At 35.3% G+C, this 27,156-nt stretch overlaps 1 protein-coding gene and 1 non-coding gene across 5 annotated transcripts in view; one reads left to right on the forward strand and one right to left on the reverse strand.

Annotated features, from left to right (window-relative positions):
• NIPBL (NIPBL cohesin loading factor) overlaps positions 1 to 23,557 on the forward strand; it is a 198,715-nt gene extending 175,158 nt beyond the window's left edge. For 3 of the 4 annotated variants that reach the window (XM_058717695.1, XM_058717686.1, XM_058717714.1), the window contains 14 exons: positions 376 to 512; positions 4,814 to 4,954; positions 5,075 to 5,168; positions 5,810 to 5,964; positions 6,480 to 6,570; positions 8,016 to 8,189; positions 8,584 to 8,774; positions 10,323 to 10,430; positions 11,944 to 12,144; positions 15,229 to 15,375; positions 17,163 to 17,437; positions 19,569 to 19,743; positions 21,515 to 21,703; positions 22,264 to 23,557. In XM_058717695.1, coding sequence (XP_058573678.1) covers positions 376 to 512; positions 4,814 to 4,954; positions 5,075 to 5,168; positions 5,810 to 5,964; positions 6,480 to 6,570; positions 8,016 to 8,189; positions 8,584 to 8,774; positions 10,323 to 10,430; positions 11,944 to 12,144; positions 15,229 to 15,375; positions 17,163 to 17,437; positions 19,569 to 19,743; positions 21,515 to 21,703; positions 22,264 to 22,629 — 2,444 coding nt within the window. In that variant the 3' untranslated portion in view covers positions 22,630 to 23,557. Of the gene's footprint in view, positions 1 to 375; positions 513 to 4,813; positions 4,955 to 5,074; positions 5,169 to 5,809; positions 5,965 to 6,479; positions 6,571 to 8,015; positions 8,190 to 8,583; positions 8,775 to 10,322; positions 10,431 to 11,943; positions 12,145 to 15,228; positions 15,376 to 17,162; positions 17,438 to 19,568; positions 19,744 to 21,514; positions 21,745 to 22,263 lie in introns of all 4 variants that reach the window. The other variant, XM_058717704.1, reaches the window with a different exon arrangement.
• On the reverse strand, positions 2,013 to 2,114 carry LOC131490028 (small nucleolar RNA U13). Its single transcript, XR_009250911.1, has one exon. It is a non-coding gene; the product is annotated as a small nucleolar RNA U13 (small nucleolar RNA).
• Positions 23,558 to 27,156: the final 3,599 nt, after the last annotated feature.

Here is a 27,156-nt window from a genome sequence, read left to right on the forward strand (position 1 = left end):
TAAATTGCTTTTGTCCTGCTTTGCTAACTTGCCCATACTGACTTCCATCCATTTTTAGATATAAGAAACACCATGTTTATTCCCAAAAGCCCATTCCTAAACTTCTTAACTCATTTTTTTTTTTTTAACTTCAGTCCTCCACCACTCAGTGTAAAATTTGCCTTGCATAATGGAGCCTCTTTGGTCTTTTATTCTTAATGTATGTAATATGTATAATAAAAAAAAATGTAGGAAGTCTAGTATCATAAGAAATGCTAATCTTTTATTGAAGTATGTACTGAATCAGTTCAGGGGATAATATTGAGTAATTTAAATAATCTGTATAATTTCCACTGCCTTGTCATATTTTAGTATCTTATTTCTCTGTTTTTCCAGACTCTGACAATAAAGGTGTGAATTCTGGAAGATTGGTAGCTTGCATAACCACTTTGTTCTTATTCAGCAAAATAAGACCTCAGCTCATGGTTAAGCATGCCATGACTATGCAGCCATACCTTACCACTAAATGTAGTGTAAGTATAGAGCTGTCCTCTTTTTTTATGTCTTACCATATAGTATTTTAAATTTAGAATTCACATTGTGTCATCCACATTTTAAATGATCGACTGTGTCATGTACTCAAATATATGTTCTAATATTTGTGGCAAGTTATATAAGACATCATTTTTCTGATATATTAAAAATGAAGTTCTGACTTCATTTCTCCATAAGCTCCTCAAGTTAAATGCTTATTAAATGCTTCCTAAATGTTGTAACTATTGTTAAGACCTCAAGAGTGAATGAGGCAGAGTTCCTCTCACTGAGAAATTTACTCTTTTAGATTCTGAATTTGCTTTTCATTTGTCATTTCAATATATTTTGAGTGTATTTATTTTCTAATACATCAGTAGGTTGAATATGGAAAATCTAGTATATCAGAGATGTTAGGTGGCTGTTTTAAATTAATATTGCACATACTCTGTTATTCTAAGATAAAATGTGAAAATCAAATAAAACATTGCTTATATAAAATAATCCAGCAGTTTATATGACAGCATGGTGAGTTAAATGGCTTGTTACAAACACTAAATTTTGAAATATTCTAAAAACTTCAAAATGTAAAGTTTTGTTTACTTACGATGTCCCCAGTGTTCCTAAGGAGCTAATTTTAACTGTTTTCTCTACAAGATTTGTTTTGCTGCTATGGTCTGGTTTTCTGGTGATCTAAATTAGGAAGTTTTAGATGAAAAACCTCAGGATGTCCTGAGAAATTTTAAGAACCAGAAGATAAATATATATAAAAACAACATTATAATAATTTCTGAGACCCTAATTCAATCTTTAGGGTTTGTATTAAATTCAGAAATAAATTGATTAATATGTATTCTATGGCCAATAATAATGGCTAATATTTATTGAACACAGTACCAAACACAGTGAAAAATTTTACATACATTATATCATTTACCTTGTGAAGTATTATCATTATTATCTCAGCTCTACAGATAAGGAACTGAAGCTTTGAGAATATAAATAACTAGCCCAGGGGCGCCTGGGTGGCGCAGTCGGTTAAGCGTCTGACTTCAGCCAGGTCACGATCTCGCGGTCCGTGAGTTCGAGCCCCGCGTCAGGCTCTGGGCTGATGGCTCGGAGCCTGGAGCCTGTTTCTGATTCTGTGTCTCCCTCTCTCTCTGCCCCTCCCCCATTCATGCTCTGTCTCTCTCTGTCCCAAAAAAATAAATAAAAAACGTTGAAAAAAAAAATTAAAAAAAAAAAATAATAACTAGCCCAGTATCACACAGCTGACCAGTCCCAAAGCTAGAATTCAACCCCATGTCTGTCTGCTTCTAGGACTATAACGAAACTTGCATAAATGGCCCTTGTTTGAATCAGTATTTTTTTTTTTAGCAAGATTACTTTGAAAACATTTTGTGTAATCTCTGTGTGTGTGTGTGTGTGTGTGTGTGTGTGTGTGTGTGTGTGTGCGAGTGCGCACACTCGCATGCAGACATACATAAATGTTCTTTTTATCACGTCAGATGGGTAATGTGCCAAGGTCGTAACAAGGTTTGAGAGGCACATTTCACATAATACCATGAACACCCAGTCATCACACTTATGAACTACAAAAGGATCTATAAATATATTTTTTATTTGACCCTGTAGGTATGCCAAAAGGAAGGATGAATGTTGGAAAGTTTTATACACACACATGAAGTTTTTATATAAATAAGGCCATCTCCTATGTGTTAGACACATTTAAATGTTTGTTTTTTGTACCCTACCTCCATCTTTATTCTTCTTCACCTCAGGAGAAACAACCTGGATTATCCTACATACTATATCCATGCTTCTGTAATTGTGCACATGCACACATATATAACTGGTTGACTGGGTTTTTAAAAATCAGGTTATGGAGTGCCTAGGTGGTTCAGGTAGTTAAGGGTGAGACTCTTGATTTCGGCTCAGGTCATGATCTCATGATTCATGGGATCCAGCCCTGTGTCAGGCTCTGGGCTGAAGGTGCAGAGCCTGCTTGGGATTCTCTCTCCCTCCCTCTCCCTCTGCCCCTCTTCCGCTCATGTTCTCTGACTCTCTCAAAATAAATAAACTTTAAAGAATCCGATTATGTTATATACCTATCATACATATCCGTATTGTATGTGTATAGATTATCCATTTTATGGATATTCTATGATACATTTAACCATTTCCCAATTTGGCAGATATTTACATTGTTGCCTATTGATAGGGACTACAAAACAATGCCTTAACAGACATTCCTATTCATATACCTTTAAATACTGTGCTTTTTATTCTTTGGGATACATCCTACGGGATGGACTTGCTAGATTAAGGGAATGTTCTTTTGGTTCTGGTTTTGGGTTTTTAATAGATTTTTCCTGATTGCTGGTGGACTTGTTTTAGAGCCTCTTTGGAAACCAGTGAAGGACCATCTGTGTCATTTTTACACTCTTTGCCAGTCAGGTGCAAAGCAATAGTTCATTTTGCTTCATTTTCCCTTCCTTGATTTCCAAGAAGATTGAGCATCTTTTTTATGATATTAACCAATTGTACTTGATTACCTGTGATTTGACTGTATGTGTACATGTATATTTATATGTCATTTGACCATTTTACCTTTGAATGGTGGGGCTTTTTTTCTTTCCTTTTTTTGGAAACTCTTTAGTCTAAATTTTTTAGATGTTGAAACATGTTATAATCATTTCAGATATTTATCTTCATATTATGTTCTTTTGTTCTTTTCCTTCACGATTTCCGTCTTTAAATTTTTCTTCTAGATTTTAAGATACTTCTTTTACTTGATTTTCTAGGCTGATAAGAGTAATTCAAAGTAAAATTTTAGCTGTGATTCTCAGATGAATTTATTTTGACAAAAACTCTTCATTCCCTAGACCCACTGTAACTCATCCCTTGTTGCTTAAAGCACGTGGGAGTGGGAGACAGCAAGGAACGACAAGGTTTCTGTGCTACTTAGAAGTATTCATCTTATTTTTTTTTACTTAATCCTATGGGTATGATGAGAGGATGGATGAATGTCAGGTGGGCACGTGTTAATCAGCTCAAAAAAGTTCAAAATGAATGTCAGTAACCTGTTGATAAGAATAAAGAGTGATTAACTTGACTAAATAAAAACATATATTGAATGTCTTACTTCACAAAAATAACTAGTAACTGGTTGCCTTGGGGCAGGGGTGCTGGGTAACGAGAGGATAGGGGGGTGGGAAAGAGATTTTTTTTTTTTTTTGGAAAGAGACTTTATTATAAATTCTTTAATAAACTTTTGGTTTTTTAAAATATTCTGCCTATTTTTTAAACTGCTTAGTTTTTAATAAAAGTTTTAAACTTTTTTAATATTAAAATTTAATTTTTCAAATTTTAAAATAAAGAAGTCTTATATCTAGTTCTGGGATTCTGTATTTTCATCTATCATAAAAAGGGTTAACAGAAGACTTCTCAACCTGAGCACGATTGACATTTAGGATTGGATTATTATTCTTTGTTGTCAAGAACTGTTCTGAGTATTACAGGATGTTTGTCAGCATCCTTGGCCTCTGTCCACTGGATGCCAGTAGTACCCCCCAACTCCCCTCTTGGGGCAATAAAAATGTCTCCAGACATTGCCAGATATCCCATGGAGACACACTCACCCCCAGTTGAGAACTACTAAGTTAACATACTCCAGTTTGAAAAATACTGATCTTAAAAAACAGTATCAGTCTTGGTAAAATACTCAGTTAATAGTTAAACATCTTTGTTCAGAATTGGCTTGTATTAACGTTTTAGGGGAAAAAGAGTAACTGTACCATTGTGATTAAGTGACCAAAAGGTTACATGGTAACTTAGTGGCAGAGCTAGAATCCAGGTTCTTGATACTGGCTTATGCTCTTCCTTACGTAGGTTAAAAAAACTTTTTAAGTCTTTTTTGGGGACGCCTGGGTGGCTCAGTTAAGTGTCCGGCTTTTGGTTTCATGTCAGGTCATGATCTCACAATTCATGAGATCAAGCCCTGAATTAGGCTGTGCGCTGACAGCACAGAACCTGCTTGGGATTCTCTGTTTCCCTCTCCCTCCTTCCCCTGCCGCCATCCCTGCCCCACTCACTCATATTCATTCTCTCTCTCTCTCTCTCTCTCTCTCTCTCTCTCTCTCTCTCTCTCAAAATAAACATTAAAAGTAAAGCATCTGGTAGTCTTTTTTTTTTTTTAACTGAAACTTGACATTCATAATACCTCAACCCTCAAATTCATAAAAGTGTATAAACTTTCTTGTCAGACTCTGATATTCATAAAACACTGATTTTATCCTTGTAGACACAAAATGATTTCATGGTTATCTGCAATGTTGCAAAAATCCTGGAGCTGGTTGTACCACTGATGGAGCATCCAAGTGAAACTTTCCTTGCTACTATTGAAGAAGATTTAATGAAGCTTATCATCAAATATGGCATGACTGTAAGTATTCAGTGTACCGTCTCTATTGATTAGTATAAAATTCACAAATGCTAGCTAAATCATATGGTTTACTTTTGTCTTTAACTCTTGCCTAAATGGTAACATTTTTTTATCTTTTAGGTAGTGCAACATTGTGTGAGCTGTCTGGGAGCAGTTGTAAATAAAGTGACACAAAATTTTAAATTTGTGTGGGCCTGTTTCAATAGATACTATGGTAAGTTCAGTGCCTGGGCTTTGAAATTATTCTGATGGGTCCTGTAGTGCGTCTAGCTCCTTTTTAAAAACACGTCTGATAGGGGCACCTGGGGGGCTCAGTCGGTTAAGCGTACAACTTCGGCTCAGGTCATGATCTCGCAGTCCGTGAGTTCGAGCCCCGCGTCGGGCTCTGTTTTGACAGCTCAGAGCCTGGAGTCTGTTTCAGATTCCGTGTCTCCCTCTCTCTCTGACCTTCCCCCATTCATGGTCTGTCTCTGTCTCAAATAAACGTTAAAAAAAATTTAAAAACACATCTGATAAAGACAGCATCAAGGGAATTGTTAAGAGGTGTGATTGTCTCAGAAGCAATATTTTCTAGCATCTTTTGTATTTCCTTAATAACTGAATATAATCACTTCAGGAATTTACCTCATAAGTAACTGTTGGTCAGTTTTCTGCCCACTATGTAAAATAAAATTTAAATACCATTTTTTCCTTATATTCTTTTAGGCTGTAAGGTATTCATTCTGTCATAATTCTAGATGTGTGTGACTCTTAAGAACATTAGTAAAATTTAACTCTAACAACTTAGCAATAATTATTTGAAGATAATAATTCAAGGATAAAACATTATAAATAAATATTACTTATCTTTATTAGGTGCCATTTCAAAATTAAAAAGTCAGCACCAGGAGGATCCAAATAACACTTCACTTCTGACAAACAAACCAGCACTTCTTAGATCCCTTTTCACTGTTGGAGCACTATGTCGGCATTTTGATTTTGATCTAGAAGATTTTAAAGGCAACAGTAAGGTACGATTCTAATATTACTTAGTATGCTATAAAAAATAGGACTGTGTGACCCTGTGAACTGAAAATTACTAATGACCCAGGATGAAAGCAGCTTTATAGTAGTCTGGTTTAATGAGAATTCTGAAGCAGTGCTACCCAAAACCTGGTCCTCAGACTAGCCTCTGATCAACCAGCTGTTTGTTACTGATTTGTCATAAGAAGCTTATACAAGTTATATCAGCTTTGTAAGAGTAGACACACTAGGTTAAGCAGCTGACTTTTTTTTTTTTTTTAACTTCCTCAATGAAGGAGCAGTACATTAATCTGCATTTTACACAAGCTTCTTTGTCACACACTTTTATTTTGAATGTCACCATTCTAAAATTTATGGATTATAAACTTGTGATTTATTCTTCAGTAAAGTTCACATGCAGAAATTCTCATTGTTTGCTTTTAGGCTTTTTCTTTTATAATTGAAAACTGAGAGAAGTTACTCTTCTTCATACACATTAATGTGTTGGTTTTTTTCCTCTTAGGTTAACATAAAGGATAAAGTACTTGAATTATTGATGTATTTTACAAAACATTCAGATGAAGAAGTACAAACAAAAGCCATCATTGGTCTAGGTAAGTTAAGTCTAAATTTCTTTATAATTTTAGTTGTTTGAGAGGTTGAGCAAATTTGGAAATATTGTGAGTCTACACAGTTTTTTTATTTAAGTATGTTTCTACTCACAGTAGGATTTGGTATATAGACTATAGGATTGGGGATTAAGACACCTGGGTTCCATTCTTGGCTCAGCCAGTGACTTTCTAGGTGACCTTGAGCAAGTCATATAACTACTCTGTTCATCAGAGAAATTTTATTTTGGTAGCATTAATAATGTTTATAATTTAATATGCATGAACAGTGGTCCATATTAGTCTTTTGAACAAAAATGAGAAATAAATTTTTAGTTACCCAAACCTTACTAAATGTTTACTGATTTCTTTAAATAAACTTAAATCTTAGAATCTTAGTCCTCCTTCATCCCTTTCATAGCAAATCAACTAAAAATTCAGATATCACTTACTTTAGGGAAGTTCTATTGAAATAGTGTTAACTTCAAGCCAAATGTGTACCTTTGAATATTAAGTCTGGACGTATGTTATATGAAGTGGGTAAACTTACAGTGTTAATCCAGAGAACAAATAGTGCAAATTTTAACTTGAAGAAGTAGCACTGTCTACAAAATACTACCTCTAGACCAGTTAATAAATGACATCTTGCTTGTGTGACCTTGGACTAGTTATCTGATCACTCTATGCTTTGAGTTTAGTTTGTATTTGGCATCAATAATACTTGCTATCATTAAGGATCTTCATCTTGTCTTACATAAATAAGTGTTTTGTACAAATAAACATGAATAGTATTATTTTGCTACTTATCAACTTATGGTTATAGAATTCAGCATTGTGGCTTCATTATAATGCCATAAAAATAAATGGAAGATATTATTAGCTCTAGTTTATTTTAGAATTTTTCTGTTTCATCAAATGGATATATATATACACACACATTTATTTATTTATTTTTTAATAATGCCAATGTAGTACCTTCTGCTAGGGATCTAAAAAATGTTTACAGACGTTACCTCTTAAATCCTGATAACGTCCCTTTGAGGTAGGTGGGTGGTAAATATTATTGTCCCCATTTTACAGATGGAGAATTGAGGCACAGAGAGATTATGTGACTCACCCAAGGTCACACTACAAGTCAGTGGTGGACCAGGAATAGAACCCAAGACACCTGACTCCTAATCCACTCCCCTAGCCACTAGGCCCTGCTCCCTCCTCAAGGTTTCCTCTTGTGTGAAATTCTCCTTTGAAATGCAATTTCTTGTTTTTAATTCATGGGGAAAGAAGTACCTGCTCTAATACTTCTCTGGGTAAGGCCACTAGCATATATTCTTCTGGTCATTTTAAGTTTTAATGTTTGAAAAGGAGCTCTTTCATATAAATTATAAACATTTTCATTAAGTATTACATTTAATTTTAATATGAATATATCAAGACTTTTTTTGTCTCTTTAGGATTTGCCTTTATTCAGCATCCAAGTCTAATGTTTGAGCAAGAGGTGAAAAATCTATATAATAACATTTTATCTGATAAGAATTCCTCAGTAAATTTAAAAATACAAGTTTTAAAAAACCTCCAGACCTACCTACAAGAAGAGGATACACGTATGCAACAAGCAGACAGAGACTGTAAGTGAAGATGTATTTTTAAATTTCACATTGTGGCTGGAGTTAGAATACTGTCCGACTCTTTTAATCCAGACACCTGAATTTCCTTATCTGTTATATGATAGATACGATGTGTCTATATACATGTGTAACGTGTATACATAATTTGTATTATATGATGTAACACATGTGCAGACATTAACATTTTGCAGGAGGATAGGGGTTGTAATTCTCATCAGGTGCCTCTCACAGAGGCGCACGCGCGCACACACACACACACACACACACACACACAAGATTAAGAGCCATTGAGCCAGAGTATTACCTATAATTTTGTACTTTTGATTGTGGCCTAATTTGGTGTAATTCGTAAAGTTGATACACATGTTCTTAATATGTTTACTTCCTTTTGCAGGGAAGAAAGTTGCAAAACAGGAAGATCTAAAAGAAATGGGTGATGTGTCCTCAGGGATGAGTAGTTCCATCATGCAGCTTTACCTCAAACAGGTGCTTGAGGCGTTTTTTCACACCCAGTCAAGTGTACGCCACTTTGCCCTGAATGTCATTGCATTGACGCTAAACCAGGGTCTTATCCATCCAGTTCAGGTGAGTCTGATAGTGGCAGCACTTACTGAAAGAACCAGATTTGTTACCATTTGATGACATTGTGATTATACAATACTAGTTCTTTATTCATCTTAGTTGTTAATTTTTTATCCATTCAGGATAAAAAAGAATCCATCTCCTAGGTTGTCGTTACTGTAAAATACCCATATGTTCATAATATTGTCTTTATTGAACACATTTCCAGTTTACATTGGTAGAATATGTACTTGGAATCAGTTTTCTAAGTAGGGATGGTTTGTTTTAATCCATATTGACTCTTATCCCTAAGAACCAATAGCCTGTAATGTCAAGAGAGTTAACTGGGGTTCAGAGTATTATCTGTTAACAGGGTGGATTGTAAGTCCATAGAAAAGTAAATCATATTACCTAAGCTCAGTTCCTTCATCTGTAAGTTGGAGGTAATACCACCTACCTAATACCTCAGCACACTGATGTGAGGACTAACTGACATAATAAAGATATATTAGCATCACTGAGAATTGGCAGCTGATGCTGACGTAGTAGTGTATACACTGTCTGACATGTTCAGGAGAGTACCATAAGCTACAGAAGGGAATTTACTAGACAACCAAAAGCCTGTATCCTTTAAAATTTTTATTTTGCCTGTTTTTTGTGGAACTTCTTCTAAAATATGCTATATGTGAGTATGCTTTGTTCTTCCCTGTGTCCTGAAATAAAACACACTGATGAATTCTAAGAACAAACAAGGACATTCTCTTATGACACCAGAATGCAGTCATCAAATTCATGAGATTTAACACTGATACAGTGTTATCTAATATATAGTCCATTTTCAGATTTTGCCAGCTGAGCCAGTAATATTCTTTATGGACTTTCTTTCCCCAAGTCAGGGTTTAATCCATGATCATCCTTTTCAGTTAGTGCTGTGTTGACATTTTTTAAGCTGTTGTTTGTTTGTTTGTTTTCAGGTCTCCTCACTGCTGATTCAGATTCACTTAACATAGTATTGGTGTTTCTTGACCTTAGAAGTCCAGTAAATATGGCTGTTACCAGAACACTAGCTATCAAACTGTCTGATCATTGAAGCCCTATATATAAAATCAGTGTTGCAAAAAAATTTATATTTTTCTGGTTTTGAGTATGAAAGGCAAAGTATATTTTGCCCTGTATTATCTTTACATAGCAAATTTAGTCAAGCTTGAAAAATTACTGGATTATACATTTGCATTATATATCATAATCTTAAGTGGGTATTCTTAGTGTAGGAGCCCTTTATGTATGATTAAAGAACCTTTACTTCACACAGAAATTGTTTCCTTTTCATCAGTATTTTTGCTGATGCTTCATTTTTTTTGTTTTTTGTTTTTTGGTTTTTTTTTTCCTTTAAGGTAAATCTAAGGGAAGATTAATCATTTTTGAAAGAACACTAAAACATGACATTTATAGGAAGGCCTATAAAGCCAAATTCATATATCCCAGTTATATAGCAAGTTTTAACATATGTCATGAGACATACAGAGCTTTTACTACTGTGATGTCTTATAAACTCTTTATTTTTATTTTTAGTGTGTACCATATTTAATTGCTATGGGAACAGACCCAGAACCAGCTATGAGGAACAAGGCTGATCAGCAACTGGTGGAAATCGACAAAAAATATGCTGGATTCATTCATGTATGTATTTTTAAATTGTATAACCTAAATTTAAACATCTTTCTTCGGTATACCATTTCCTTGATAAAGGTCCTGCCCATCTTCATATTAGAATAACATATTTTGCTTAGTACAGTAAAACCTTGGTTTGCGAGCATAATTTGTTCCAGAACCATGCTTATAATCCAAAGCATTTGTGTATCCAAGCGAATTTCCCAATAAGAAATAACAGAAACTCAGATGATTCATTCCACATCCCAAAAATATTCATATAAAATGATTACAATACTGTAATATAATACAAAATATAAAGAAAAATAAATAAATTAACCTGCACTTACCTTTGAAAACCTTCGTGGCTGGTGTGAAGGAGACGAGAGAGGAGGGTTATTGTGTAGGACAACTTTCACTATCACTAAAGGAATCACTGCTCTCTGTTGGCTCATTGGAATCTTTTTCTGTATGGGAGCCATTGTGTACACTCACACAGATGTTGACTATGGTATTAATAAACTCTTGTCATATATTGTAATGTAACTGGCAATAAAACAGCAGAGGAAAAGGGTCTATATCTGCAAGCAACCTGACCTAGAATGAAGCAAAGCATTCCTAGGCTTGCTGTTGTATGGAAAGCAAAGGACTGTCCATAGGTGCTTTGAAGTGACCAAAAAATACACTAGTGCCAGTTGTGGGCACCTTCCAACGTTCTGAAAAATCACCGAAGCCTGAGACCGAGCATCCAAGCATGGGAGATGATCACCCACGATCCCTTAGTGAGAGAGAGAGACAGAGAGACAGAAGAACCATTGGCTCAGTTGTGATCATGTGATGTTTGGCATCATGTACTACTCGTATTGCAAGACATTGTTCGTTTATCAAGTTAAAATTTATTAGAAATGTTTGCTCAGGGCATCTGGGCGGCTCAGTCAGTTACACGTCCATCTGCAGTTCAGGTTATGATATCGCAGTTCATGGCTTCGAGCCCCAGGTCCGGCTCTGTGCCGGCAGCTCAGAGCCTGGAGCCTGCTTTGAATTCTGTGTCTCCCTCTGTCTCTGACCTTCACCCACTCACACTTTGTGTCTCTGTCAAAAATAAACATTAAAAAAAAATGTTTGCTCATCTTGCAGAACACTCACAGAGCAAGTTACAATCCAAGGTTTTACTGTATTTACTTTTAAACATGCAACTGAGTTTGTCCCCCAAGCTTTTTATTCTCATTTAAAATTAACTCTTAAAACTGAGCTAGAGGTGATAGTCCAGCAAGCGTGCTGGACTAAAAGTAAGGTTGCCTGGGTTCTAGTCCCTACAGTGTGATCTTGGCTGTAATGGCTTTCTGGGTCTTGATTTTTTCTTATATAAAACAAGGGGTTGCAGTAGATGATCTCTGATGTTTCTTACAGCATTTGAGATCCATGATTTTATGATTTTAAGTAAGAGAAACAGTGGAGTTAGCCTCTGCTTATAATATTCAAAGTATAGTTTTAACTTGACTCTTAATTTCCATTACAAAAATGAGCCTTTTATTGATTTCAGATGAAAGCAGTGGCTGGTATGAAGATGTCCTACCAGGTACAACAGGCAATCAACACATGCCTAAAAGATCCTGTGAGGGGTTTCAGACAAGACGAGTCCTCTAGCGCTTTGTGTTCACATCTTTACTCCATGATCCGTGGAAATCGCCAACACAGACGGGCTTTTCTAATTTCTTTACTCAACCTCTTTGATGACACAGCAGTAAGCATAAAAACCTTTTTATTTTAAGAAAATAAATGTTGTATAAATTTTATGCCTAAAGTAGTCAGCATTTTGAAAATATGACCATTTTAGTCAATAATAGTGACTACATTAAATATGTGTTTCTTTACATCTTCTTATATTAATTACAAGGTATATAGTCAAATTTGGAGGGGAAGTTTCACATGAATGTAAATACAGTGAGCAATAAAGTATAACTGTGTCTCCATACTGAGTATCTTATGAACTTTGATAATAGCTCCTTTAAGCATAACTTTAAATAAGGTACATCACTTAAATTATCACTTTGGAGGATAAGTTACTTCAATAAATAAGGTCAGACTTCACTTATTCCTGCTACAGTCAAATATTATTAGAATAACTGTTCCGGGTTTTTGGCTACTGAAGTCCTTATTTGTTCAACTTGACTCCTTAATAAAGAGCCCACTTGTGTGTAATTACAATTTTGACCCTTTGGGCTATTGCACAAGTTGCACTGGCCAGGCCCATAAACGAACAAAATAGAAGGCTCTGTTGTTTAAGCTTACCTCTTAATTTATTCATTCATTTTACACACATATTTATTCAGCACCTGCTATGTGTGGTAGTCATTGTGCTAAGAGATGAAGATAAAATGGTGGATAGGACAGATTTAGTATCTGCCCATATAGAGCTTTACCAGTTAGTCTGTGTGTGTGTGTAAAGCTTTGAAAAGAACAAAAGAAATATTTTTTGTATTTAATCACTTACAAGTTGATTGTTATTATCCCAAAACCAGATTTTTTTCAATAAAACAAAATTTAAATTACCAGAATGTAGATACCTTACTAGGCCTCTTTTTTTTAAGTACTACATGAAATTTTTTGATATGTGATCTAGTAGTAGATAAATATTACAAGCACTTATTTCAGAAGTACTTGGACTATCATTTAATCATCACCATGACCATCATCATCATCATGTCATCATCAGTATTAAGTTTTCATGGTATGTAGGACATCATGCTAGGAGTGGAAAATGCTATGATATAGTGCTCTTGCCCTCAATGGGTCTTACCTCCCTCCAGTTGTGGAGACATGATAAAGGAAATAAATAATAGTTAAGGTTAGCATATTTTGAGTGCCAGGTGGTTTATACTGTTGATACTGCTCTAGTCCTTATCTCTTCTCCTGAGCTTCATTCCTGTGTGCTTTCATTGCCTGCTGTGTGTCTGTCACTAGCTCGATGTTCTGTCACCCCAGCATGAGCAATGCTAAGCTGGAAATTCAGCTGTCATAATGCAGTGCCGTCTCCTGTTTCCAGGAAAGGATGTCAGAGGAGGAACAAATCACTGAAGGCCTGGGAATTAGATGAGATGGACCTACTATTTAAGGCAGGGGTAAAAACATAATAAAGGCACAAAGATAAGAATGTGTGGGAAATAATGAATAGATTGTTATTCGACTGGAGCAGAAAGGTCATAATAAGGCATGGTTTATGGAAGATCTTGTAGACAGTGAAAACCCAATAAAAGCATTTGAATGAAAGTAATGAGGACAGGTGCCAAAGGACATTTTTAGGAACATGGATTTTTTAGCATTGTGTTCACACTATAGGTAACAGGGACTGATCTATTATGATGGTGGTAGGAAAGGAAAGAAGCGTGAAGAAGTAATAAATGAGGCTGTGTAAGAATAGTCGAAGGATAACTGGAATATTCTTGTCCTGAGCACCTGAGAATAATAATAGGATTGCTGAAAAGGAGTTGGCTTGAGAAGGACATAAAAAGAGGAATAGTCGAAGAGAGAACTAAGGAAGAAGAAATTTTCAGGAAGGAAAGGGTGGAGGGTAGTGTCCAGTGCTACTCACAAGTCAAGGAGAAGAGATTTTAAAAAATGGGAAGCAGTCAAGCAGTGAGGGACACAGGTCTGATTGTGATTGAAGAGTGGTAGGGAAGACAATGGGGGAGCAGCTCTAGAGTATTCTTTTAAGAAATTTGATTTTCGAAAGGGAAGAGCAATACAGGACTTCTTTATGACCAGAGTTGAAGAATTTCAGTTTTTAAAAGGTTTATTGAGAGTGGTCCTGAACATTTGCAGCTTAGGAGGAAACAGTATATATAAATTAATGTTAATAGATGAGGTAGAGTTCTGTGTTTGTGTTTCCCCAACTGTAACATGTAGATGTTGACACATATTGAAAAATAAAAAAATAGAGTGAAAGCAAGTTTATTCCATCTGTCCTACTGGATTTTGTTGTTGCTGTTGCCGCTGTTGGGTTTTATGTTGCTTGCATGGCAGGATAGGTGAGATGGTAGAAGGGAGTATGCTTTGATTGCTATATAGTTTTCATTTTTTTTCCTAAACTGTAAATGTTTTAAAGGAATTTAAATGTTAATGTGCCTTTCTGTTTATATTCTGTATGGTTATGAAATGCTGAAAATCTCTGTTACTTCTTTTTAAAGCAAACAACCAGTAGTAACCCTAATTTTTGCTTACCTCAGTTTTTATAATGTGGGACTATGGTAGCACTGTCAGAACGACTGATATTCTAAATTATGTATATGTAGGAAACTGACAAATGTTTTTTGAATACGTGAGCTTTGATTTTTTTTTTTAACCCACATGTTAGTACTATTATTACTGCTTATTGTTGAGGGCAGAATAGTAACTGTGTGTAACTGATCTCCATATGGGTTAAACTCTTAGAAGCACAATGACAAATCATTATGATTCATATGTATACTTTCTGATGCGGTATGGATTTATCATAAAGATCCCATATACTCTATAAGAAAACTTGAGGGAATTCCACTTGGGTGCACTGAAAAATTTCACCTCTTCCCTTCTTGAGGTCCATGGTATACTTCATTATGAAATCTCTTAAGATGGGTATAAGATTATTTCATAAAATCCATTCCTGTTACCCCTCATCCGTTTTTCTTACCTCCCTTCCCTGCTCTCTCCCTCCCTCCCTCCTCCGCCCTTCTCTGTCAGAAGTATTAACTGAGGTGAAAGTGCCCTCTAATATTTTTTCTAAAAAGGATTTTTGGATGGATTTCTAGATTATCCACTAAACATGTGTACCTTTTTTTAAAATTTACAGAAAACAGAAGTGAATATGCTCTTGTATATAGCAGACAATCTAGCCTGTTTTCCATACCAGACACAGGAAGAGCCGTTGTTTATAATGCATCATATAGACATTACACTCTCAGTTTCTGGTAGTAACCTACTGCAGTCATTCAAGGAGGTAAGTTACACACATTACTATTCTTAATGCATCTGTCAAAGTGCAGGCATGCTATTTTCACTGTTTTGTTTCCATTGTTCTTTTTTTTCTTTTCACAGGTATATAAAACCTTTCTAAATAATTTAAAATCTGGGCAGTGCTTGAATTGGGGAGAAGTGGGTTGCTGTTTCATTTCTATTAAGAAAGACCTAAAACCATTCCATTTCAGATCATTTGAGTGGAATACATACATCCACACATATATATATATATATATATGTGTGTGTGTGTGTGTGTGTGTATATATATATATATATATGGATGTATGTATTGTTCTTTTGATAAGCCATCCCACTTCTTTTTTTCCTGTTACTTTAAGCACTGACCTTAAGTGTTTGGTGTCCATTCATATATCCATTTAAACCCCATTTTAAAGCATCTTGCGATTCTATAAATCTGGTAATGCTGTAGGTCACAATAGTATACTTGAAGAGATATAACTAGAGATAGAGATAGATAGCTTACTTATAAGGAAACACAGAAAATGTATAATGTTGATTTCCTTATCTCTGAACACCAGCATCATAATGGGGTTGGCATATTGTATGCCCAAAATCTTTACTGAGTTTCTTATTATAAACCTTATGTCTTCTGTTTTGTGGTTTTTTTAGGAGAAAATGTAATTGGTTTCATTGTAATGGCACCTAGTATAGCACTTGGAAACATAGTAGGCCCTCAGTAAATTATTTAAAAATTAATTGGAATATTTTCATGTGCCTGATGACACAGTAGATCTCATTTTACAAAATTGTTGCACTCAGAACTCGATATGATCAAACTAGTAAATCAGGGAGATTATTATAATACCCAAGGGTTGGAATTACAGAGGGATCTAAACCCTTCCTGCTTGAAGTTTGCACCAAGACCCAGCCGCAGTGGCCTCACTTGAGAACTTGTGAGAACTGCAGACCCTCGGGCCCCACCCTCGACCTACTGAAACCGTCTATTTTTAACAGAATCCCTAGGTGCACCTTAAAGTTTGAGAAGTTAAATAATTCCCCCAGAAACTTAAGCCATAATGTTACCTTATTTTCTCTCACTGTTGTGGATATACTTGTAAATGTTTCTCCCATTTTATTTCTTGAACAATTACATTTGAATAATTGCTTTGTAATCTAGTCTTTTCTCCTCTCTTAAATCTAGCTGACTTTATTTCTTTTTAAGAGTCAACTGTTTCATGAAATACAGAAAAAAATAACTGTTTAAGAAAAGTTCCATATTATCTTGTTGAAAAGCTCTTAAAAGGGAGAATTTGATAGATGCTGGGATGTTCAAACCTATTAAATGTTCCTCAGTTAAATTATATTTAGCACTTTTTTTTTTTTTTAAAGTAGTCTCTATGCCCAGTGTGGGGCTCGAACTCATGAACCTGAGATCACGAGTCATATGTTCTGCTGACTGAGCCAGCCAGGCACCCCTCTCCTCGGTTAAACTATATTTACTACTTTTCCTGTGTAATGGCTTACCTGTGTACCAAATTTATACTTTTATAACTAACTGATTTTCATTTCTATCCTATAACAAAATTGTTTCCCTTTGATATTTCAGAAGAGCTTTTGGGGAGGGAGAGATCAGGGCAGTGGATTATATACAATTTTATTAAGTCTTGGAACCTGTTTATGGAAAGTCAGAGGGTTTTAATATATAAAATATTAATTTAAAGATGCTTTTTTGAAGTTGTTGAATGGAGCATATGTATTTATTAGGGGTATTTTGTTACTATTTTTCCTTTTTTTTCACCCCCCCAGTCAATGGTAAAAGACAAAAGGAAAGAGAGAAAATCATCACCTAGTAAAGAAAATGAGTCAAGTGAGAGTGAAGAAGAAGTCTCCAGGCCTCGGAAGTCACGGAAACGTGTAGATTCAGATTCAGATTCAGATTCGGAAGATGACATAAATTCAGTGATGAAATGCTTGCCAGAAAATTCAGCTCCTTTAATTGAATTTGCAAATGTCTCCCAGGGTATTTTATTGCTTCTGATGCTAAAACAACATTTGAAGAATCTCTGTGGATTTTCTGATAGGTAAGGTTACATAAGCAGTGAGAGAAAAAAATTTACCTGGTTCAAATTATAAAGAAATATGAAACTCAGTTTTGATTGCATGCTTATTTTCATATTAAAAATGTTCCTTTTTAAAGAAGGAACATAGTGTTGCTATATATTTTGTTGTGTAATATATCACAGTTTGTTCACTTTGTTCTTGAAGAGAAGACAAACATTTCATAGTCATAATGCATTGTAAATCAAAGGACTTAACTTTGTTGATTTCCTTAAAAAGACCTTATTAGAGAATTAAGCTGATCTTCATATAGATTGCAAATTTAAGTGTTCAGAGAGCTGTGAATAAAGAATAGATGTAGACCAACTAGACTGAGCTCTCATAGAACCCAAATAGTCTCTAATGTAAGAGATAGTAAAGTACTAATTATTTGTGAATGCCCTATAATTTTACCTACAATTAGTCACTGTGGGTATCTTTTTTCTGCCTGTACCCATGAAACTTTGGTCATTTTTTTTTTTTTTAAGTTTAATTCATTTATTTTGAGAGAGAGCATGGGAGGGACAGAGAAAGAGGGAAAGAATCCCAAGCAGGCTCCGTGCTGTCAGCACAGAGCCCGATGCAGGGCTTGAATTCATGAACCATGAGTTCATGACCTGAGCAGAAACCAAGAGTCGGACACTTAACTGACTGAGCCACTCAGGCACCCCTTGTCATTTTTCATTTCATTAAAACATTACATTAAGAATCACAAAGCTGGGGCACCTGTGTGGCTCAGTCAGTTAAGCATCCTACTACAGCTCAGGTCATGATCTCATGATTGGTGAGTTTGAGCCCCACGTCAGGCTCTGTGCTGACAGCTCAGAGCCTAGAGCCTGCTTCAGATTCTGTCTCCCTTTCTCTCTGCCCCTACGCCACTCATGCTCTGTCCCTCTCTCTCAAAAATGAAAAAACATTAAAAAAAAAAAAAAAAAGGAATCACAAAGCCAAATGTTCATAGGAGATAGATCATGAAACGGAACAAAGGGGATTCAGGAGAAGGTCACTGGCAAACTGGAAAAAACACGTTTTATTTAAAGGACTCAGGTATTACTCAGATGTCCATCAATTTTTTGCCATAGAAGAGGGTAGGCATAATGTAGCCAAGAGCTTCTACTTTTGCAAGAGAAGCTAGATAATCCAGGTTTTAATGGACATATCTTGATGTTAAATGTTGGCAACTAATTTAATGTAAAACCTTATAAGGCCTTGAGGTGATGCTAAGGAGTTGGGGAGATTTTTTTTTTTTTTTTTAACTTTTATTTATTTTGAGAGGGAGACAGCACACGTCTCGTGGGGAAGGGGCAGAGCGTGAGGGAGACAGAGAATCCCCAGCAGGCTCAGAGCTGCCAGCACAGAGCCAGATGCAGGGCTCAAACCCACAAAGCCATGAGATCAAGACCCGAGCCAAAACCCAGGATGCTTAACCAACTGAGCCACCCAGGCACCCTAAGTCGGGAGGATTTTTTTTTTTTTTTTCAACGTTTTTTATTTATTTTTGGGACAGAGAGAGACAGAGCGTGAACGGGGGAGGGGCAGAGAGAGAGGGAGACACAGAATCGGAAACAGGCTCCAGGCTCCGAGCCATCAGCCCAGAGCCTGACGCGGGGCTCGAACTCACAGACCGCGAGATCGTGACCTGGCTGAAGTCGGACGCTTAACCGACTGCGCCACCCAGGCGCCCCATTCGGGAGGATTTTTAAGCCAGAGTTGTTAATAATATAAAACAGGTTTTGGCTGCTGTGTAGAGGATGAATAATTGGGAGGGCAGGAAAGTAGGAGGTAAACTAGTTACATAAACCAGTATTATATTGAAACTGTTCTACAATCATGATCATAGCACTCAAAAACAGACATGAGAAATACTTTCATTTAAATGATGCCTCTATTTTAGACAAATGCTGATGGAAACAAGAGAATATTATTCTTGTGAATCTTTGTCTTTATGTCTTTACTTCCCTTTTGAAATTATGTTTATTTTTGTGTACAAGTTCACTGGCTGAAATCTGTATGATAAAAAGTTTAATTATCAGTAAATTAAATTTAACTGCAATCACTTTAAATATAAATGCCTGAAAAAATTTTAAAGTTAATGACTTTGTTTTCCCAAAACAGTAAAATTCAGAAATACTCTCCATCTGAATCTGCAAAAGTATATGATAAAGCGATAAACCGGAAAACAGGAGTTCATTTTCATCCCAAACAAACACTGGACTTCCTGCGGAGTGATATGGCTAATTCCAAAATCACTGAAGATGTGAAGAGGAGTATAGTAAAACAGTATCTAGATGTGAGTAGCAAAACCAAAATCTGTTTCTTTTTAATAGTGACTTTCTTGAAAAGTAAATTCTTTCCTGGGAGAAAGCAGTCCCCCTTACATTGAAGCTTCATAAACCACCAGGATGATTTTTCTGTATGTGGTTTTAATGAGTTCCTTGAAGCTTGCCTTTCCCATTTCACCCATTGCATCATAATTATTTTTTCTTAGGAAAGGCCAGCCCACTGCTCATTTTATTTCAGTAAGAATGAAAGCTTTTAGGCAGGTTTTAGGGAAAAAGCCATGCCCATGTGTGTATTTTTCTTAATTCAGTAGATTACATAGTTTATGGTTCATATAAGGAGAAAGTCATGAAAAAGTCATCCTCCTGCCCTCCAGCCATCCTGTTGCTCTCCTTCCTGGCAACCAGTATTAGTACTTTTTTACGTATTTTTACACTTTCTTACGAAGTGTAATACAGGCTTATATATTTGTATGTCTCTTATATATGTACTCTGTTAACAAGTATGTAAGAATGTGTATATGTACAAAAAGTGCTTTTAAAATGTCTTGGAGTGGCTGGATGGTTCAGTCATTTAAGCATCAGACTCTTGATTTTACCTCAGGTCATGATCTCACTGTTTGTGAAATCAAGCCCCACATCAGTCTCTGTGCTGACAGTGTGGAGCCTGCTTGGGATTCTCTCTCTCCCTCTCTCTCTGCCCCGCCTCTGCTCATACTCTGTCTCTCTCCTCTCTCTCTCTCTCTCTCCCTCTCTCTCTCTATTTCTGTCAAATAAGCTTAAAAAAAACACTTAAAATGTCTTTAAGACTAGGCAAATTCATAGAGACAGAAAATAGAATAGAGGTTGTTACCAGAAGGAATGAGGAGCTATTGTTTTAATAGGAACAGAATGAATTTCTGTTTGGGATGATAAAAAAGTTTTGGAAATGATGGTGGTGATGATTATACAACATGGTGAATATACTTAATGGCAATGAATTGAACACTAAAATCTAGAATGATAAGTTTTAAGGTATATTTTACCCCAGTAAAGTTTTATGTTTAAAGAAATATTTGGGGGGAGGATTGTCCCTCAAAAATAAAAATAGTTTTTTGTTTTAATCTACTTCAAGCAAGTAGCTAAACATAACTAATAATGATATTTTTGACCAAGAATGAAACCTACACGGTGGTTTTCATATTATTCATAGACTGTAAACCTTATATTCTAAAACTGAAAATTATTTTAATTCTCATTTAAAATTCTTTAACATTCTTTTTATCCTCTTTTATCTTCTTTCAGAGAAGGCAAAGGGGGACAGAAAATGGGGGAAATGTCTATCAGTATTTAATTATTAATCACTTGGTTGCTTGATGACTTGGACCAGGGTCAGCAGACTCCAACTTATGGGCCAAATCTGGCCCCCACTGCCTGTTTGTTTGGTTTTTTTTCCCTACTGCCTGTTTAAATAAACTTCTATTAAAACAGCCATGCCCACTCATTTATGTTGTCGCTAGATGCTTTCACACTACAGTGACAAGAGTTGTATAGTTATGACAGAGACCGCATGGTGTACAAAAGCCAAAAATATTTACTATCTGGCTCTTTATAGAAAATATTTACCAGGCCCTGATGCAGACAATAGCTAAAGTCTATTTAGCAATTAAACTAGCACCCACACCCAATTACTGCTGTAGAAAACATTTAGGGAAAAAAATTTTAAAGGAAACATTTAAGGATTTAACAATCTTGCTTGAAATTATGTACATAAAATTCTAAATTCGTATCTAATTTTTGTAGTTCAAACTTCTCATGGAACATCTGGACCCTGATGAAGAGGAGGAAGAAGGGGAGGTGTCAGCTAGTACAAATGCTCGGAACAAAGCAATTACCTCGCTGCTTGGAGGAGGCAGCCCTAAAAATAATGCAGCAGCAGAGACAGAAGATGATGAAAGTGATGGGGAGGATAGAGGAGGAGGCACTTCAGGGGTGAGGCGGAGGAGGAGTCAACGTATTTCGCAGCGTATTACGTAAAATGATTTTTATGTGCTTATATATGTCAGTCTATTAAATGTACACCAAGTAATGTAATACTTATGAGAGAAAACATTTTGTAGATAGAGATTCTCTACTTAACCATTTATACATCCTTTTGTAGAAAGTTTAACATAAAAGACAATAAAAAAGAAAAAACAGAAATGAGACTTACCCAGCATAAAGGGTTATTAATTTTTTTTGGATTGTATTAATGTGTGTTATCCTTTTTTATTGTTGCTAAGTTTTATGTAGCTTTATGGTTCATATGTATATATAATTTTATATATCAATAAGAGTAAAGACACGGGTACAAATTAAGAGTTATATGGTTTTACAAGTATATGTTAACCCCTTGGCGCTGGCGGTCACGGTGCGTCTCATTGCCGGCAATGGAAGTGTGCTGGGAAATCCCAAACTCCCGGCGTCAAGGGATTAAAAGCAATAAAAACAAAAATTTCACTAAAATTCTTTTGTGTAACACTTCGTCTTTTTTCCCCCCCCCAATGTTTTAGTCATTGAGAAGGTCAAAACGAAATTCAGACTCTACGGAGTTGGCAGCACAGATGAATGAAAGTGTTGACGTCATGGATGTCATCGCTATTTGCTGTCCAAAGTACAAAGATCGACCACAAATTGCAAGAGTAGTACAGAAAACCAGCAATGGCTTCAGTGTTCAGTGGATGGCAGGCTCCTACAGTGGCTCCTGGACTGAGGCTAAGCGCCGTGACGGCCGCAAACTGGTGCCTTGGGTAGACACTATTAAAGAGTCAGACATTATTTACAAAAAAATTGCTCTAACGAGTGCTAATAAGCTGACTAATAAAGTTGTTCAGACTTTACGATCCCTGTATGCCGCCAAGGATGGGACTTCCAGCTAATGAATTTGTACATGCAGCCAAATTTACAGGAATTTTTTTAAAAGGCAGAAAAACTTGAAATATCAACATTCTGGCAAAAAAAAATCAGTTTTATGAAGAGTAAGAATGGAACCTGGGATGCAGGAACAAAAGAAGGAAATGTTGGGCAAACATTTTTGTGGGAGCTCCCTTCGCTGTTGTGCAGCAGAAACAGATTCTCAGTTCATTTTTACTCCCACTGTATTATAGTTTAACAAAAATTGTTTATATCTTGGAAAAAAACTTTCTGTTTAAAAAATAAACAAGTGAATGTTGGAAATTAGTCTGTTAATGTTCTTAATAAAGTGTTCTTGGAGTTTAACCTAGCAGCGGATGGCTTTCTTTAGCTTAGCCCAGTTTCCAGGGAAGCATTGTTTTTTCCAGGCTGTAAAATGGCAGACTCTCCTGGATATATAATTTATTCTGTTGAAAAAAAAAAAAAAAAAGGCATGCAGTATCTATGACCTATCTGCAGAAGGAGTTTTTGTAAATGTAGATTTTGATGTATTAGGTCACCCTGAAAACAATACAAGAAAAGGGATCCCCAGGCAATCTGGTGGAGCGAATACTGCAATAAATTTTTTTACTTCTGTTACTTGTCTGTTTCCATTTGAATTTCTTATTGTAAAGATCTGTTTAAATCCATTTATATTATTTTGCAGTCTTTTATGTAAAATTTATTATATCACTGGTTTTCAAAGCAAAACATAAAATATTGTTTATACAGTTTGTATAGGCTGACTTCTGAATAATTGGTATCTATTATTTTCATTCCCATAAGAGGGTGTAAACAGTTAACTCCAGGGTTTTATTGTATCCTGCAATATTTAGTATTAACTATATATGATTTAGCACTGTGCCAAACACATTTTCAAGAGTACATTTTGATATAAAAAGAAACTATAGTTTATTCCTTGTATGCTTCAATTTCTTTCTAGTGATGTCATGATGGTAATATTTATTTTTTAAACCTGGGGAAAAGGTAACAGTCATGCTATTTTGGGAAACTAGCATTTCTCTTAGTTAAAATTATGCTGTGTGTTATTTTAGAAATAGAGTGGAGTATGACATTTCGTATTTACATTACATTTTTCACAAGTTATTTTTTAATGCTGAAAAAGGAGTAATTTTACTAGTTGAGATGTTTATTCATTTTCTATTCTAAACATTTTATACCTCTTTGGAGAACGGTTGTTATTACAAATGGGGAGAGTGGGTATTTAATCAGTTGATCTGCATAGTTGATGCTCAGAAATAGTAATGGCTAAAATCGCAGGGGAGAAGGTGTGTTTCAAATTTAAGTCTTTTAAAAACAATGTGTACTTATTTTTAAGTTCATTTTTAAAAGTTGACCTCTAGAATGTTAAGTTTTATGAAATTGGCCAATAAATTAAGATTCTCAATTTGTGAGGAAAAGTGACATTGCCACAAAATACCTTTTTGTGAACACTTATTAAACCACAATGAAAATAACTTTTCAGGATCTATTTCCGATGTGGAATTCTTTCAGAACATTTTCTTGAAGGAAATGTTTTCCCACTCTTCTTCCACTTAATTGTATGTTTCCTCTTCCTTTTTACTGTGAACTCTGTAGAATAAAACTAGATTGGCTTTTTTCCCCCATGGAGTAGTATGTTTAATCAGAAAGGATTTGAGGTAGCTAATGAAAACAATAGAAATTCATCAATAAGAGTAAAACACTAATGTAGAAAAAATATAAGAAAATAAAGTCAAGCCTGTAGAGTTCTAAAGAAGATGTAGTAAAACTGATCTTGAATGCTATGAAGGTTGACAATCGTGCATGCTGTTATTTGATTCTTAAAAAAACTCTGCTAGTTAAATGTTTTATCCCCATTTTGTAGATGAGGAAAACTGAGTCTCAGATTCAGTAATTAGTTTATAAATGTTGAAGGGATTTAAATTTGGAGTTGGAATAATTGTGTCTCACTATTCTAAGCTAATTAAACAATTAAAGGAGATGATCCTTATTGAAAGTAGATCAGTTCCTAAAGGATACTTAGTGTGTTTATACTTAGGGACCCTCTTCAGAGTGAGCTTTAGGGGGTAGGCACACAGTAGGTAAGGCTTCTCTTGCCAGGTGAATTTCTGTGTTCAGGAATTTTCCATACATTCTGAGTTCCAGTATTTTAGCTATTAATATAAGCCAAATGTTGATACAATTCCTAAGCCTTAACCCTTAAAATATACTAACCAAAGTTTTCAAAAAGTAGATTTCTCAAATGTGAATTTTTTAGGTCTTAACAGTAAAATAGGTTAAGGCCTTGACGGTCAAATCTACAAAATCAAACTTCCCATGTATATTAAGGGTTTACAAAGTTCAATCTTAATCTGTAGTTTGTTGGTATTGTAATATGCCAAATTATGTTTTATTGATTTGTATTGAAAAGAAGGTGTGTTCTATTTGATATAAAAAGCGCCAAGTACCTCTTCACTTTAATATATTAATTACGAAATTTTTGTATTTTCTTAAATTGTTTACTATTTTGACAGCGAATGGGTAGTTTAAAAAATTTGTATCAAAATACAAAGGCAGAAAACAATTTAGTAATCTCTAGTGAGAAATTCTAAACTTTTAAAGAAAAGTAGTATGTAGCTTACTTTGTTGATATGTTGAATATTTGAACCATTAGCAGGTAACTGAAGCACACAGTTATTGACGACTGTAGTCTATCCATGAAGACAGGTAAGTCCAGCTTTTCTGTCCAGTGTGGATTTCATGAGCAATGAGCAGTTATCATATGTTCATGTAGAAAGTGAACCTACCCAGGAAGGTATGTGGTTTTCTTCACCCGTACTCCGCTTTCGGTTGCACAAAGAACTCAGTGTGGTCACTAGCGCAGCACCCAGGTGGTCTGCATCTCCAAAGCTATTGATACTAAACTGGAATAAGGTTACTTTTGCTAATATAAAATCCATCAGATCATTCACTTGAAATGATCATGTAATTTGAGACACTTGACAGTAAATTTTGTGTTACAGAAATCCTACTTATTTGAACCTTTTGCTGTTTTGCCTTGCTCATTTTAAAACTGAAGTTGGTTTAACCCCTTAGCTAATTTTTGTCATAGGAAGCATATTATTCATTACACAACTTGGTGTAATATTTTTATTTGAAAATTTTCCTAACCACTCATTGTTCTGTTGGTCCTAACAGTTGAATGTAAATTTGGTGTAATAGGTCACTGACCAAACAAGTTCTCATTTGCATAGTTTATTGACCAAGTGGTGATAAAATCCCCGTGTTCTGTGTGATAATCCAGTGAATACCACCGACCCACCCTTCTTTGTGAGGCGCCACTTGTATATGGCTTCATTGCCCACACTGATGCAGAATACACACATTCTTTTATTCTCATCAGCATTTTCTTTAATGATTTTAACTTTTTGTTAGAGAATCACCACAGACCCATCACTCAGTTTCAATCATTCTGAATTTCTGACCAAGCTTATTTCAGCTACACCCTCTATATCCTCCTCTATATTTTTCTGAAACCCCAGATACATTATTTCATCTATAAACACATCATCTTTAAATATTAATACTCCTTGACATCAAATATCCAGTAACTTCAAATTTTCAGTGTCCTCAAAATGTCTTTTTTAGTTTTAGGTCTTAATCTATAGATGTCTTCATCTTTTATTCTTTACAAATTTTTTAATGAAGAAACTGAATCTTGTCCTTGGGTTCTTAAGAAATAGTTGGTTCTAAATAGAGGAACAACAGTTATTTTCCGCTTTGTAATCCTTTTTCGTAACTGAATTTATTTTGGGTTTGAGAGACATTGTCTCTCTCCCAAACTCCTGTGTATTGATTCTTAAGCCTGCGTAACCAGAATAGTGGTGCCATTACAGAGATAATGAAGTAAGGAGGTAAGTCTAGTTTTCAGAAAGATGGTGATAAACGTTTGTTTAATCCTTTGAATTTTAGTTGGCAAATGCCAAACAGGCAATTAGAGATGAAGAACTGAAGTAAGGAAACACAAGTTTAAACAGATAACAGAAGTTGCCCTGTGATTAAAGTTCCTCTGTTAGTCAGAATTTTGTTACCTACTGTTTGAAATAAGTGGACAATCGGTCGTGGTTATTTTTTATTATATAGTTTGTAGGCATTGCCGTTTTGTTGAATGTAATTTTGCTTCTATTTGTGACTTTTTTTCAGTCATTAGAACCTTAGAAATGAAAAGTTATTTTGTGTTACTTTGTCATATAGTTGTACTGTCTGCACCCTTTTTTCCCCACAAGAAATGGCAGTGTTAAGTCTGCCGTGATCATAACTTGCCTAGAATTGTAATTTAGAACAAAGAACAGGAAAATGTAATCATAATCTAAGTTTGTCATAAAACCTAAACTGATAATGGATCTCCACATTCCATAGTTTTAAAAAATTTCTATAGAGTCTTAAAATATGAGGGATCTGACAACTCATTTAATCCAGATATTCATGAACCTCTTTAAGTACCTAATGAAAGCCATGAAATCTCTACTTAG

This window comes from Neofelis nebulosa, chromosome 1 (genome assembly GCF_028018385.1).
Source record: "Neofelis nebulosa isolate mNeoNeb1 chromosome 1, mNeoNeb1.pri, whole genome shotgun sequence".
Classification (NCBI taxonomy): Eukaryota; Metazoa; Chordata; class Mammalia; order Carnivora; family Felidae; genus Neofelis; species Neofelis nebulosa.